Below are 15,157 nucleotides of genomic sequence, written 5' to 3' on the forward strand. Positions count from 1 at the left end.
CGCCAGGGCCCAGACTTCATCTGTGTTTCACCTTGCAGAACTGGTGTCCTGGGTTCGATTCAAGCCAAGGACAACAGGGGAAGGTTGTATATTCTCCCCATGTTTGGGTTGGTTTTCACACACAATCCACACATATAAGGATATAACTATGCACACCCTCTGGATACAGGGTCTGTGACGTAGAGACACATTGGCTCAATGGGTCTGGATCTCATTGGGAGCCTAAGCTACAACCAGTACCATTATGACCTTGTCACGTGTATTCAGGCCATACGTTTTCACTCATCGGCAGTATCTTTGGCATTTCTGGCTCCTTTGAGCCACCATATTTTATTTACACTGACCTCCAGTATCTTGTTCTTCTGCCCTTCATTTACTTTACCAGCCAGACAACAATGGGATATAGCATTCTGGATAATGTACTTGTTAGATTTAGCACTGGGTTCCTTGTATAACTTTGGTCCTGCAAGAAGGATTGGAAATATCGACACTAATCATAAAGCTAACAGAGCAAAACAAATTATTGATAAGACTTATTTTTCATTGACTTTGATAGTATTACCAAGACCTGGGGTAAAATGTCAGTGCACAGCCATATCATGCAAAATGGGGGCCTAATGAACACATTTACAAAATATGTCTTCATGCGTTGGCAATGATTCATAGAGCAGTGTTTTAAAACCGTATTTTTTTAAATGAAGGTACTAATATTCCTTTGTAGGATTAGTGCTCTATATTTTTGGCTGCTGATATTGATTGTGCATCGAGCTGCAGCTGCAATAGTGAATGACGTGCAATCCATAAAATTACACTGAACCACACAAAAGCAGAGAGTTCATCTGACAACTGTAACAGGAAAGTACTGCATGACTATGAGCAAGAGTCTGCATTTTTGGCAAAAAAGTTAGCGTATGCGGCACAACCCTTATTGGGTTTATTTGATGCTATTGTCTACACTGCATGCATATAAGCGCAGTTCAATGTGTAGTGGTCACAGCCATGTGCTGAAGATCTGCTCTGAGACCACAGCTAATAACAGCTGATGATGGGGGGGCAGGGACAGATCCTGTCCTAATAGGTCATATGTAAGCTACAGAAATGTTGTCCTCTGCTTACAGCCCCTTCTATTACCCAAAGCAGATGATCAACTACTCCTTTTGTTGCAGCAAAAAGTCTATAATAGGCACAGACCACCCACCTGTGTATTCGGTCGCAGATGTCACAGAAGAAGTAGTGGAAGCATTTTCCCAGTCTTTTTCCCCATTTCGACTACCAGAACGACCAGGTGACAGATATCCTTCTACAGACTCCGACCTAAATGGACTGACAAGCAGAGGAAAGGGAACAAATGAGCAAACAATTAAACTGATGATCACAAGTGTAAGAGGTAAAAGAGTAAAATAGGGGAGCTAGATCCGCTGGTATATAAGGAACAATAGGATCTCATACATGTGGTTACATAGTTACATAGTTACTTAGGTTGAAAAAAGACCTAGGTCCATCTAGTTCAACCTTCCTCCACCAGTTCTACATTTGGTCACTAAGTCATTTATAACCAACAATGTTGTGTGTACTGAGGAAATAATCCAGCCCTTTTTTAAAAGCTGTTATAGTATCTGCCATTACAACCTCTTGTGGTCGGCATTCCACAGTCTGACCGCTCTAACTGTAAATAACCCTTTCCTATTTAGGTGTCGGAATCGCTTTTCTTCCACTCGCAGTGAGTGCCCCCTGGTCCTTAGTATTGTTTTTGGAAGAAATAAGTCATGTGCCAGTCCTTTATATTGACCACACATGTATTTATACATATAAATGAGATCTCCTCTGAGACGTCTTTTTTCTAAGCTAAACATATCTAACTTTTTCAACCTGCCATCATATGGGAGGCCTTCCATTCCTGTGGTGGAAACACGGCTGAATGAGACAAGATCGGGCGGTTAATAATCAGTGTTATACCCCATGTACTCACAGTAAAATCTATTATATGGAGCCCTCATTGGGAAACAAAGGGACCAAAGGTTAATATGCTGCCACCTTGAGGTTGACACTAAGGATACATCTTAAAAAATAAAAAAAATGTAAAAGAAAAAAGGAAAACATCTTAGAAAAAAAGCGTATTCCTCCCAAGCAGACTACACCTAGCTAACCAACAGCCAGTGATTGAGTTAGTGCCAAAGCATTCGGAGAAGCAAAACCAAGGCCTCTCCTTCCATCAACCAAACAACGGAGGGTGCCTGGTCCCCCATCGAAGGCTATGAGAAATATATGTTCTGGTAAGAACCATAAATCTTTATTTCTCGGCCACTTGATTGAGGGACACAAGAACAATGGACATCCTAAACCAGTCACTAGGGTGGGAAAACGAATACCAGTAGAGTAAAAGGTTTACGGAATAAGTTGGTGTCAGCTGCTCAAGTGTAATCTGGTGGGAACAATGGAGATTTTTTTTCTACTGTATCTAGATGTAATGTTAGTGTCAGCCTCCTGGTTCCTGCGTCCCCCAATGAAGAGACCAAGAAATAGGTTTTCTTTGTAACTATATTGTTAAAAATGGGGTGGGGGGTAAATCCGCTATGATACTGCTGTCAAATCACCTCTAAGACGTTAAATAGCTGACATCACAGTTATCTCTGACCCCGGCATTTAGTGTGAGTCCAGCTCTCATAAGACAGCTTAACAACTGAGCCCAGCATGGGACATCAGCGCCATACTTATCTATAAGCCCTAAGGCCAGGATATGGGCATCCAGATCTGTGCTTCTGTGAGCGGCTACTCACATAAATCACCATCTGGAGACCTGCTCTTCATAGCGGTTTGCTATGGTGGGCCTGGTGATAATGCAACAAGCTAGCAGTCAGCTGCGAGTCACAGGCTGGGGACCCCTGATCTCATGGATGAACGGAGTACAGTCAATCACGTGGAGGTTCAGGCAGGAGCAAACCCCAAACACTGGCAGGCATGTAAAATAAGAAAGCCAGTTCTTGCACCGAACCACACTCCCCAGCTCTGCGCCACTACTCTGGTCTCTCAGTTTGTGCTGCAGCAGTGAGGTCACATCAACAGAGAGCATCATGCTGCAGCCAATCACTCAGGCTCATGTGGTTTATATCGGCAGTGACGTCACCACTGAGGCCTAAACACAGACCTGAGCAGTGTCAGCAAGGACGGCTGAGAACAAGCTGATTTTGGTATTTTACACGCCTACCATTGCTGAAAGTCGAAAACCTTGTTAACCTCTTTAGTATAGGGCAATTTTTTGTTTTCTAGATTTCATTCTTTCAAGAGCCATACATGTATTACTTTATCCACATAGCCATAGGACGACTTATTTTTTGCAAAACAAGTTGTACTAAATGAAAAAAAAATCCAAGAAGGATAAAATGATGAAAAAAAAAATAGCACTTCTGCAATTTTTTTTTTATTTACAGCATTAATGGCAAAAATGACCCTGAAACATAATTCTCCAGGTCAGCACGATTACGGAGATACTATATAAAAAACTATGCAAATTAAGTTGTGAAAAAAATACCGGTAAATAAAAAATTCTAAAGTTTGTAAAATAGGAAACTGGTGTAACCATTTTCTGAGACCTGTAATATTACTTTTCCATAGACTGATGCTGACCCTGTAGCTAAGCTTCACAAGAATACCAATATGGCAGCGATGAGAGCCTCCAGCAGAAGCCCCAGCTGCCACGGTACAGGGGGGCTGACGGGAGCCATAGTGCACAAACACCAGGGAGCGTTCAATTTAAATGGTTATCAGCAGCAATCAGAGCTCAGCTCCGACCGCTGCTGTCAGACACAGGTGCTGGCTGTGGAACACAGCAGGCATCAGACACGTGCGGAGAGAGCTCAGCTCCTGAGCACCCTCAACACACAGAAACCCCCGCAATCACATACATGTACAGGATATTGGCTGCGGGGGCAAAAGGCCTTTGTGAGTTGTTACCTTGGTGTTCTTTTTCCCGAATTTACACTTTCATTGTCGCCTGTGTTCAGAGAGGCCAGAGAAAAGCTTGAGGCTGAAGAAAAACAATAAAAAAGGAATACATTGTAATGCAATCTAAAAGCAATGCCCGCTAGATCATTGCACCTTCGCTTCATAGAAAACTCACAGATGCCTCCATAGGCATAAAATTCAGTTCCCAATGATGGAGAGAAGGTCGTTAAGCTGTAGTTGGGTTACATTTTGGTTCTAAAGGTTTCTCTGCCATAAATGATTAAACACAATGACTGCAGTGACAATGCACATGAATAATATATGCAATTATCTGAGTGACTTTCCATAGGAAAATATTATTCTAATTGCCACATAAATCTACAATATAAACAGCTTTAGAATTTTGTTTACTTCCAGGGTTGTCCATGACTTGGAAAACCACTCCTCACTATGCTTTTCCTTGTTAAAATAATAGCACTTATACTGACCACCACAGAGGGGAAGATGAGCTATGAACCCTGAACTAGCTCACTGATATAGATTTATTGTTATATTATTCTGTGGAAGCCAAAGATTCCAAAAATGTATAATGTAACCTTATAGCAAAAATGATTTTTGGCCAACATTGCATGCAGTTAAAGGGGTTGCCCACTACTCAGGCAACGTCTTCTCAATGTTTACCCCGGTTACAATAATAACACTTCTACTCCCCGTTGGTACCAAAGCTGTTCCAGTGGTGTTGGCACTCGCTCTCCTGTGGCTCACATGACATTGTTACCCACACGAGCCCTGCACCTAATCAGCACCGGCTTCACTCTCCCGCCTTCAGATCTATCAAACAATAATAGAAAGATAGCGGCAGCCGCAGTTTTGACTTCCTCTTTATGTTCAATTGTCCGAATGTAGAGAGAGTGAAGCCGGCACTGATTAGGTGCAGGGCTCGCATGGCATAACGTCGTCATGTGAGCCCCAGGAGAGCGAGTGCCAACACCGCTGGAACAGCTTCGGCACGGAAGGGGAGTAGAAGTGTTATTATTTTAACGGGGGTAAACATTGAGAAGACGTTGCCTGAGTAGTGGGCAACCGCTTTAACTGCATGCAATGATGGCCAAAAATCATTTTTGCTATTAGGGTAAATTATACATTTTTGGAATCTTTGGCTTCCACAGAATAATATAACAATAAATCTGTCAGTGAGCTAGTTCAGACAGCAGGGTTCATAGCTCATCTTGGCGTGGTCCTAAACCAGCGTAGAAGAGTTACAATTCCTTCCATCAGAAACAGCTCACTGACTGATCCACAGTTAACTTGCTCTGTAGCTAGCTACAGTGCCTTGCGAAAGTATTCGGCTCCCTTGAATTTTTCAACCTTTTCCCACATTTCAGGCTTCAAATATCAAGATAAAAATGTTAATCTTATGGTGAAGAATCAACAACAAATGAGACAATTGTGAAGTTGAACAAAAAATATATTGCTTATTTAAAATAAAAAAAAAAAACTGATAAGTGGGCGTGCAATATTATTCGTCCCCTTTAGGGTGCCTTCACACATCCGTTTTTTTCCGTCAGTCTGTTGCCGCCAGATCCGTTTTTTCGTCATAGACTTGTATTGGCGACGGATTTTCACGTATGGCATCGCATTTCATCCGCCGTGCGCCGGATCTGGCGAAATTTCTGCGTCCGGCCGCCAGAAAGGACGCGCAAGGGAACGTTTTTTGTCACCGGCAAAAAAGCGAACCGTGCCAGATCCGGCACCGTGCAGCATGTTGTAAAATGAAAAAGTCTATGGGAGCCGGATCTGTCGTAATGCAGTAAAAAGCGCTTCCACCGACGGATCCGTTTTTTTTAACTGAGCATGCTCAGATGAGATGTAAATTCCTTTCTAGTTAGAAAACATCTCTTTTTCTCTCTCTCTCTGTCGGTCGCTCTGTCGGTCGGTCTCTCCCTCTCTCATACTCCCTGATCACCGACGCGGCGCTACACGGCTGTCACAAAGCTCCCGTGGCTTCTCCTGCTTTGAAAATGCCGGCCGCTCATTATTCCACCTCGTATTCACTGCTTCCTCCGCCCACCGGCGCCTATGATTGGTTGCAGTCAGACGCGCACCCACGCTGTGTGACAGCTGTCTCACTGCAAGCAATCAAAGCCGCCGTTGGGCAGGTCTAACTCTTGCAGTAAAATAAATAATAATACAAAAAAAGGGCGTGCAGTCCCCCCAATTTTGATACCAGCCAAGGTAAAGCCACTTGGCTGAGGACTGGTATTCTCGGGATGGGGAGCCCCACGTTATGGGAAGACTCCCCACCTACAAGTCTAAAAATATCAGCCAGTAGCTGCCCGGAAATGCCGCATCGATTAGATGCGACAGTCCCGGGACTCTACCCGGCTCATCCCAATTGCCCTGATGCGGTGGCAATCGGGGTCATAAGGAGTTAGTGGCAGCCAATAGCTGCCACTAAGTCCTAGCTTAGTGATGGCAGGCGTCTATGAGACCCCCCCATCACTAAACTGTAGTGAAAGTAAATAAACACAAACCCCGAAAAATTCTTTATTTGAAATAAAAGACAAAAAAACACCCTCTTTCACCACTTTATTAATCCTCAAATGCCCCTCCAGGTCCAACTAATCCACATGAGGTCCCAAGACGCTTTCAGCTCTGCTACATCGGAAGCTGACAGCAGCGGCCGTAGAACACCGCCGCTCCTGTGAGCTCCACGGAGCAACTGAAGTGAGTCGCGCTGTCAGTGGTGACTTCACTCAGGTTACCCGCGGCCACAGCTGGATTCTTGGTACAAACGCTACAACGGATCTGTTTTTTTACCGGATCCATCGGATCAGTTTTAGCACAATTTGCAATGGATCCGTTGCATCAGGCACAAACCGGATTGTGCCTGACGGCAAAAACCGGATGTTTGAAAACACCCTTACTTTCAGTGCAGCAAACTCACTCAAGTAGTTCATTGAGGATCTCTAAATGATCCAATGTTGTCCTAAATGACATTATTATTATTATTATTATTATTATTTATTATTATAGCGCCATTTATTCCATGGCGCTTTACAAGTGAAAGAGGGTATACGTACAACAATCATTAACAGTACAAGACAGACTGGTATAGGAGGAGAGAGGACCCTGCCCGCGAGGGCTCACAGTCTACAGGGAATGGGTGATGGTACAATAGGTGAGGACAGAGCTGGTTGCGCAGTGGTCTACTGGGCTGAGGGCTATTGTAGGTTGTAGGCTTGTTGGAAGAGGTGGGTCTTGAGGTTCCTCTTAAAGCTTTCCACGGTAGTGGAGAGTCTGATGTGCTGAGGTAGAGCGTTCCAGAGTATGGGGGATGCACGGGAGAAATCTTGTACACGATTGTGGGAAGAGGAGATAAGAGAGGAGCAGAGAAGGAGATCTTGTGAGGATCTAAGGTTGCGTGCAGGTAGGTACTGGGAGACTAGGTCACAGATGTAGGGAGGAGACAGGTTGTGCATGGCTTTGTATGTCATGGTTAATGTTTTGAACTGGAGTCGTTGGGCGATGGGAAGCCAGTGAAGGGATTGGCAGAGTGGCGAGGCTGGGGAGTAGCGAGGGGAGAGGTGGATTAAGCGGGCCGCAGAGTTTAGGATAGATTGGAGGGGTGCAAGAGTGTTGGAAGGGAGGCCAGAGAGCAGGAGGTTGCAGTAGTCGAGGCGGGAGATGATGAGGGAATGCACTAATGTTTTTGCAGATTCTTGGTTAAGAAAAGCACGGATCCGGGAGATATTTTTGAGTTGTAGTCTGGATGAGGTTAAGAGGGCTTGGATGTGTGGCTTGAAGGATAGAGCAGAGTCGAGGGTCACTCCAAGGCAACGAGCTTGTGAGACTGGGGTGAGTGAGCAACCATCAAGTTTGATGGAAAGGCTTGTTGGAGGAGATGAGTGAGGAGGAGGAAAGACAATAAACTCTGTTTTGTCCATGTTAAGTTTTAGGAATCGTGCAGAGAAGAAGGATGAAATAGCAGACAAACATTGTGGTATTTTGGTTAGTTAGACTGATGATGATAAATATAAGTCACCTGTGTGTATTGAAGTCTCCGTATAAATGCACCTGCTCTGTGATAGTCTTAGTGTTCTGTTTAAAGTGCAGAGAGCAACATGAAGACCAAGGAACACAATAGGCAGGTCCATGATACTGTTGTGGAGAGGTTTAAAGACTGAACAATGGGCAAGAAATTTAGTCTCTTGATGTGCAAAACTGATAGAGACATACTCCAAGCGACTTGCAGCAAGCAAAAGGTGGCGCTACAAAGTATTAACTTAAAGGAGCCGAATAATATTGCACGCCCCACTTTTCAGTTAATTATTTTTTAAAAAAGTTTAAAATAAGGAATAAATATCATTCAACTTCACAATTGTGTCCCACTTGCTGATTCTTCACCATAACATTAAAATTGTTATCTTTATGTTTGAAGCTTGAAATGTGGGAAAAGGTTGAAAAATTCAAGGGAGCCGAATACTTTCACAAGGCACTGTATGAATAGTGAAACATCATGGCTATAGAAGCCGAACATTGCACAACTTTTATGAAACCTATAGGCAAAAAATATTTTCAACCAAAAATGCATGACTAAGTGAAAGCTGCACAAACTGGTCAATGCCAGCAGCTTGTTGCCACCACTAGAGGGGGACATTTACTAGTATCAATTCTACTGAGGGCAACAAAAGCTATAAACACTTTATACTAACATCATTCAAAGGAGATGAAGAAAACGCTTTGCCAAGAATCATCATTTATAAACTTTCCCTCAATTCTCGAGCACACGCCTCTTCCTACATATCGGACTTGTGTCTCTTATTCCTCCACCCCTTTCTGTGCTTACTGGAAGACATAGTGGAGCTTTATAAGACGCACTTTTGTTCCTCCAAATTTTGGGGGAAAGTAGGGGGTGCGTCTTATAAACCGAATATGCGGGGGTGCGTGATTATATATATATATATATATATATATATATATACATATACATATACATATACATATACACACACATACATACATACATACATACATATACTGCAGGGTCCGCTCTGGAGCGGTGCTGGGAGCTGGTGAAGCTGCAGGAAGTAGCCTTTGATCTCCTGCTCCTGCTCATATAATATGCACAGCCGCTGTCCATCAGCGTGATGCTGAAACCACATCGCGCTGATGGGCTGGGGCAGCGGGGCATATTATATCTGCCTGCGCCCTCCCTTGATCGCACATGATCCCCCCTGTGTTAGATATGGCCCCCATACTGCTGCCCATAGTAAAATAAAAAAAGCTTTACTTACCTCCAGCGCTGATCTCCCGGTCTCCTGCTGCTGCTGTCTGTGATCAGGCATGCAGAGATGATATCACTCTGCCGTGCCGATCACATGACCGGCAGCAAGAACCAGGAAGTAGAGGAAGCCGGAGCTCAACTGCAAGGAGGGAGACAGGAGGAGGGACAGTGCTGAGAAGGTAACGAAAGAGATGGGCAGCAGTATGGGGGGCATATCTAACACAGGGGAGGTGTGCCATCTATAGTGGCCATGGGCAGCAGTATGGGGGCCATATCTAACACAGGGGAGATGTGCCATCTATCGTGGCCATGGGCAGCAGTATGGGGGCCATATCAAACACAGGGGAGGTGTGCCATCTATAGGGGCCATGGTCAGCACAGGGGGACGTGTCCAAGCACAAGGGGGCTATATTCAATATAAGGGGGCCATATCCAGATTAAGGGGGGCTAATTTTAGTATGGGGGGCTATGAGGGACATATACCCTATATGATTTGTTAGACAAACACTGGCATTATAAGATGGACCCCATTTAACATTAAAAAAAAATATTCTCTTTTCCTTCACCAAATTTGGGGGTGCGTCTTATAATCAGGTGCATCTTATAAAACGAAAAATACGGTACATTACCTGGAGGAGGGCCAGTGGGTGTTCTCGGCAATTCCACCTGATGGTCTCTGTGGATGGACTTAGGCCTGGTCTTTTTTGTTCTGTGAAGGTTAACTCTAGGTTTAATAACAGAGTCCATATCTTCCATTAACTTCAGCTGTTTCCTACGAAGGTATTCTTGTTTGATGAATTCCCGTCTCGCCTTCTCATCTTCTTTCTTACTACGTTCCTCTTCTGACTTTCGTCTGTGTAAATAAGGTTGTAAACTGATGTCATACATAACGGCAGCCCCAAATCATGAGACTATTATTTCCATTATTGCTACTTTTGTAAAATGATTAAACCCTTAAGATTCTGATTTCAATTTTTTTTTTCAAATTCAGTTAGTGATTGCAATGCAAACCGTCAGCATAAACTGCAGAAATCTATACCGAGCATGTTGTCTCCAGAGTTCTCGTATTTGGTGCAGGAGTTACAGAAGTCTACATTTATTGTAAAAAGGAACCTTCCATCAGGACTTCAATACTTTATATCGAAGTCTTCCACAAAAGGCATGCATTGTGTCCGGTGTGTGTAGACAAAACATCAGGAGGAACAAGTAAAGAGGTTGTCTCATGAATAATAAGATAATTCTAAGGTCCAAAATTAAATGTGTAAAACAATATTCCTGTGCGGAGATAATCTTATAGAATATATACATATAGCATGTGCACATTTATAAGCTCAGTGGCTGCCTGAGCTCCAATATCACTCACTCAAAATGTTCGGCCTCAGGTGGGGAAAACCGGGCGGCCTGAGGTGGGGAAAACCGGGCGGCCTCAGGCGGGGAAAACCGGGCAGCCTCAGGCGGGGAAAACCGGGCGGCCTCAGGCGGGGAAAACCGGGCGGCCTCAGGCGGGGAAAACCGGGCGGCCTCAGGCGGGGAAAACCGGGCGGCCTCAGGCGGGGAAAACCGGGCGGCCTCAGGCGGGGAAAACCGGGCGGCCTCAGGCGGGGAAAACCGGGCGGCCTCAGGCGGGGAAAACCGGGCGGCCTCAGGCGGGGAAAACCGGGCGGCCTCAGGCGGGGAAAACCGGGCGGCCTCAGGCGGGGAAAACCGGGCGGCCTCAGGCGGGGAAAACCGGGCGGCCTCAGGCGGGGAAAACCGGGCGGCCTCTATCTCAGCACACAAACATTTTGAACACATCCAATTGAGGAACTTATTACCATTCCAAGATCTTATAATTAAAATGTACGCTCTTCATGTGACAACCCCTTTAATTAGAAAGAATTAAGTAAAAATGGCATATACAGTGAATGTGTAAATATAAAAAAGGTGCTGTTTTTGAATAACAAGATTGATGATTTATCTGTCATTAATATGAGATTAATTGGTGGTCCTGGGTGTCAGACCACCAACGATCTGCTCATATTTGCTCCTGTAGAGGATAGAATTAGGCCATATACAGGGTGGAGTAGAACAGCCACATACATTGCTCAGTGGACATTGCCGAGTCCTTCACGTCATCTAGTTGGTACTCGGCAGTGGTTACTGAATAATGTATGGGGCCGCGGTGTTCGTGCTCTCTACATCACTTAGTTCTACCCTCTGCAACAGCGAATTTCATCCTGATGGATGCATCACCATTAATGACCTATCCGATAGATAGGTTACCAATATGTCAGCCGCTGACAACCCTTTTAATAATTTTTGGGTTTTTCTGTTCTTCTGTAAAAAATAAATGAATAAAAAACAAACTGATATCATGTTAGAAAAGCAACTATTTATCTCCTTGTGACTTTCTATTCTTACACAATGTTCTCCATGATGCTAGTTGTAATGTACCATAGACCGGCACAGACATGAATAACACTGCAAACAGTCGCATCACATGACATTATTCACGTCTGTTTTATGGGAATGTGAATTACGCAAACTGTAAGATAAGAAACCGTGCAGCCCTAATCTATCTTGTACTGATTATATATAACAGATATATATCACTATTTGCCAGTTGGCCACCATTCATCTGATTGTGATCTTAGACCTGAGCCATGATACATATTGGCCATTTCTCTAACCTGGCCTCTTCTTTCTTGTGTTCCAGCTCCATCTCTTGCTCCATCTTCTTCTGCTGATTTTCACGTTCTCTCCTCAGTCTCTTCTCTAAAAGAGCAGCACGCTTTGCAGCCATGTCATTTTCCTCTTTGCGGTCATCCTGAAGCAGAGGAACATATGTCATGGGACTATATCCAATAGAATTGCTAAAACTAAAAGCACTGAAGATTTATGATGTTCCAAAGGTAATTTATAATATCCCCCCCGTTTATAATAAACCAAAATTACAATTGCGTGACCCTATCATAGAAACAAAAACATTAAGAGTGGCAGTCTCAGACGGTTAAATGAAAATAAATTACCTTATTAAAACTCCTGCCTTTGTCAAGACCAGAGAAGTAATTTTAATTGTAAAGGTCACCGCTCGTAGTCTAGGTTACCGACCACCTCTGCAGTGTATCAGAGACAGCGTGCAGAGCTAGGAAGCTCTTTCATATATTATATATACATTATATATATATACATACACACATATACACACATTTATATATATATATATATATATATATATATGAGCTTTTTCTGTTTATATACAATAAATATAAATATATATATATATATATTTATTATATATAAACAGAAAAAGCTCTTTTTCCCTGTACCATGTGCCTCTATTAGGGGGGAGAAACTGGGACTTTTAAATCGCTAAAATGAATGAAGAAGGAAAGGGAGCTCACCCTCAAAATTATCAAAATTAGGTCTATTTACTCTAGAAAAGAGAAGACTTAGGGGAGACCTAATAAATATGTACAAATATATCAGAGGGCCATACAGAGATCTCTCCCATGATCTGTTTGTACCAAGGACTATGACAAGAACAAGAGGGCATTCTCTTCGATTGGAGGAAAGAAAATTCCTACATCAGCATAGAAGAGGGTTCTTCACGGTAAGAGCAGTGAGGCTCTGGAACTCTCTTCCTGGGGAAGTGGTGATGGCCAACTCACTGAATGAATTTAAGAGAGGATTGGATGCTTTTCTTGATAGCAACAGTATAGAAGGTTATAAATAGCATAATCTTACAGGTAGATAGAAGAGCGACCAAGATTATTAGAGGAATGGGTGGGCTGCAATACCAAGACAGGTTATTAAACTTGGGGTTATTTAGTTTGGAAAAACAAAGGCTTAGGGGGATCTAATCACAATGTATAAACATATGAGGGGACAGTACAGAGACCTTTCCAAAGATCTCTCTACACCTAGGCCTGCGACTGGAACACGGGAGCATCCGCTACGTCTTGAGGCAAAAAAGTTTAATCACAATCACAGACGAGGATTCCTTACTGTACGAGCAGTGAGACTATGGAACTCTCTGCCACATGATGTTGTAATGAGTGATTCACTACTAACATTTAAGCAGAGCCTGGATGCCTTTCTTGAAAAATATAATATTACCAGTTATGTATATTAGATTTTATGACAGGGTGTTGATCCAGGGAACTAGTCTGATTGCCGTATGTGGAGTCAGGAAGGAATTTTTTTTCCCCATTGTAGCTTGTTTGACACATTGGTTTTTTTTGCCTTCCTCTGGATCAACATGTTAGGCTACGGGTTGAACTAGATGGACTTAAAGCTCTGTCACACACAGAGATAAATCTGCGGCAGATCTGTGGTTGCAGTGAAATTGTGGACAATCAGTGCCAGGTTTGTGGCTTGTACAAATGGAACAATATGTCCATGATTTCACTGCAACCACAGATCTGCCAAAGATTTATCTCTGTGTGACAGGGCCTTTAGAGTCTCCCTTCAACCTTAAAAACTATGATACTATGAATTTGTGCTGCAGATTAGACATGCTCTAGGGGCCAATGGTCTCCAACCTTTTTTGAAAAGGGGACCAGCTTCAATCAAGACCATTTTTCAATGGCTCAGCAGGGCGGGGGTGGGGCAGCAGCAGGGCTTTGATTATAGGGGGCGGGGTTATGGAGAACATACAGCTAGGAGGGGACAGAGGGCTGGACACACATGACATTCTTGTCCCTGCTCCTGTCGGAACAAATTCTGCATGTATATTTAGCCTCAGTGTACAGCACTGCTACTTAGCAGTGCTGTACACTAAAAAGGGCTGTAGACCAGGGGGTGCTGGTGGGACCTCAGTGTACAACGCTGTAGACCAGGAGCTATGCTAGGAGCCACGACACTGTGGCCAGATCGCCGCCCGCCCCACATAATGTGCTGTGTCAGGAGCCACGTCTACTGAGGCGAGCCCACCGCCCCACTCCGGCACGCCCTGCATAATGTTCTCTGCCGGCAGAGAACATTATGCGGGACATGACAGGGCGGGGCAGCGGGCAGCATCCACCCCACGAAATGTGCCACAAAGCAGCAAAAAACACCCAACAGCCCGGTCCTGGTCCACGGACTGGTGGTTGGGGACCCCTGCTCTAGGCAATAATTTCATAAAGTGGACCTGGTATTTGGTGAAAAGTGTCTCGTGTTTGCTCTTGTTCTATTCCTGCTGCTTGCCTCAGTATTCAGCTTTTTACTATTTTTTAAGAACGCCATATAATTTAAAATATATGAGGCTTTAGATTTAGTGATATTTGTTATTGTCTGTACTAAAAGGAGTGTTGGCCACATGCTAATAAGGCAGAGCAGCCTAAATACACACCTCCAGAGAATTCTGTGAACCCCACCTACTTGGAGAAGACCATTACAATTAAATAAAAAGGCCAATATATCTGGAACTGCATTGGTGGATTAAAAAAACAAACAAAACAAAATAAACCTGAGTGGAGCAGTGGGTAAATACGAAGGAAAAAAATGTCCATTTCTGATCTGGCGACAGGTCTTTAAATAATGCCTTCCCTATTCCCAAAAAAATCTTTTTAATTCGCAAGGTCATTTCCGCCCCCTTTGGCAATCCTGCTCCACTTTTTCAGTTAAAAGTAGAGCAGTAAGTCTGGGACAACAAGTGTAGTACTGCGAGTGTATTGCATGACACTCGGCTCCCGCTCTGCTGGAGTGTAAGCCAAGGGTCATTGTACTGTGATTCGATCCTGCGATCACCGCACAGCTGCAGAGAAGAGGGAGGGAGTAATCTCCCTATCGCCTCCATTATCAGCTGATGCGTATATCCACTGTAATGCGAGTGCAATGCGATGTTTCTCTTGCCCCCCATAGACTTGTAAGGGTGCGAGAGAAAATGGACTAAATTCCACCCCTAGCATGCTGCGATTGTTTTCTCAGTCCGATTAAGACTGAGAAAAAAATCACTCATTGGAG

General features: G+C 43.9%; 1 protein-coding gene across 3 annotated transcripts in view; it reads right to left on the minus strand.

Moving 5' to 3' along the window:
• Positions 1-15,157, minus strand: part of CAMSAP2 (calmodulin regulated spectrin associated protein family member 2) — a 174,850-nt gene that overhangs the window by 10,783 nt on the left and 148,910 nt on the right. For all 3 annotated transcript variants that reach the window (XM_075322054.1, XM_075322053.1, XM_075322052.1), the window contains 5 exons: positions 11,899-12,035; positions 9,859-10,082; positions 3,952-4,024; positions 1,199-1,323; positions 345-463 (listed from right to left, as the gene is read on the minus strand). In XM_075322054.1, coding sequence (XP_075178169.1) covers positions 345-463; positions 1,199-1,323; positions 3,952-4,024; positions 9,859-10,082; positions 11,899-12,035 — 678 coding nt within the window. The remainder of the gene's footprint in view (positions 1-344; positions 464-1,198; positions 1,324-3,951; positions 4,025-9,858; positions 10,083-11,898; positions 12,036-15,157) is intronic.

The sequence above is a fragment of the Anomaloglossus baeobatrachus genome, chromosome 8 (assembly GCF_048569485.1).
Source record: "Anomaloglossus baeobatrachus isolate aAnoBae1 chromosome 8, aAnoBae1.hap1, whole genome shotgun sequence".
NCBI classification, from domain to species: Eukaryota; Metazoa; Chordata; class Amphibia; order Anura; family Aromobatidae; genus Anomaloglossus; species Anomaloglossus baeobatrachus.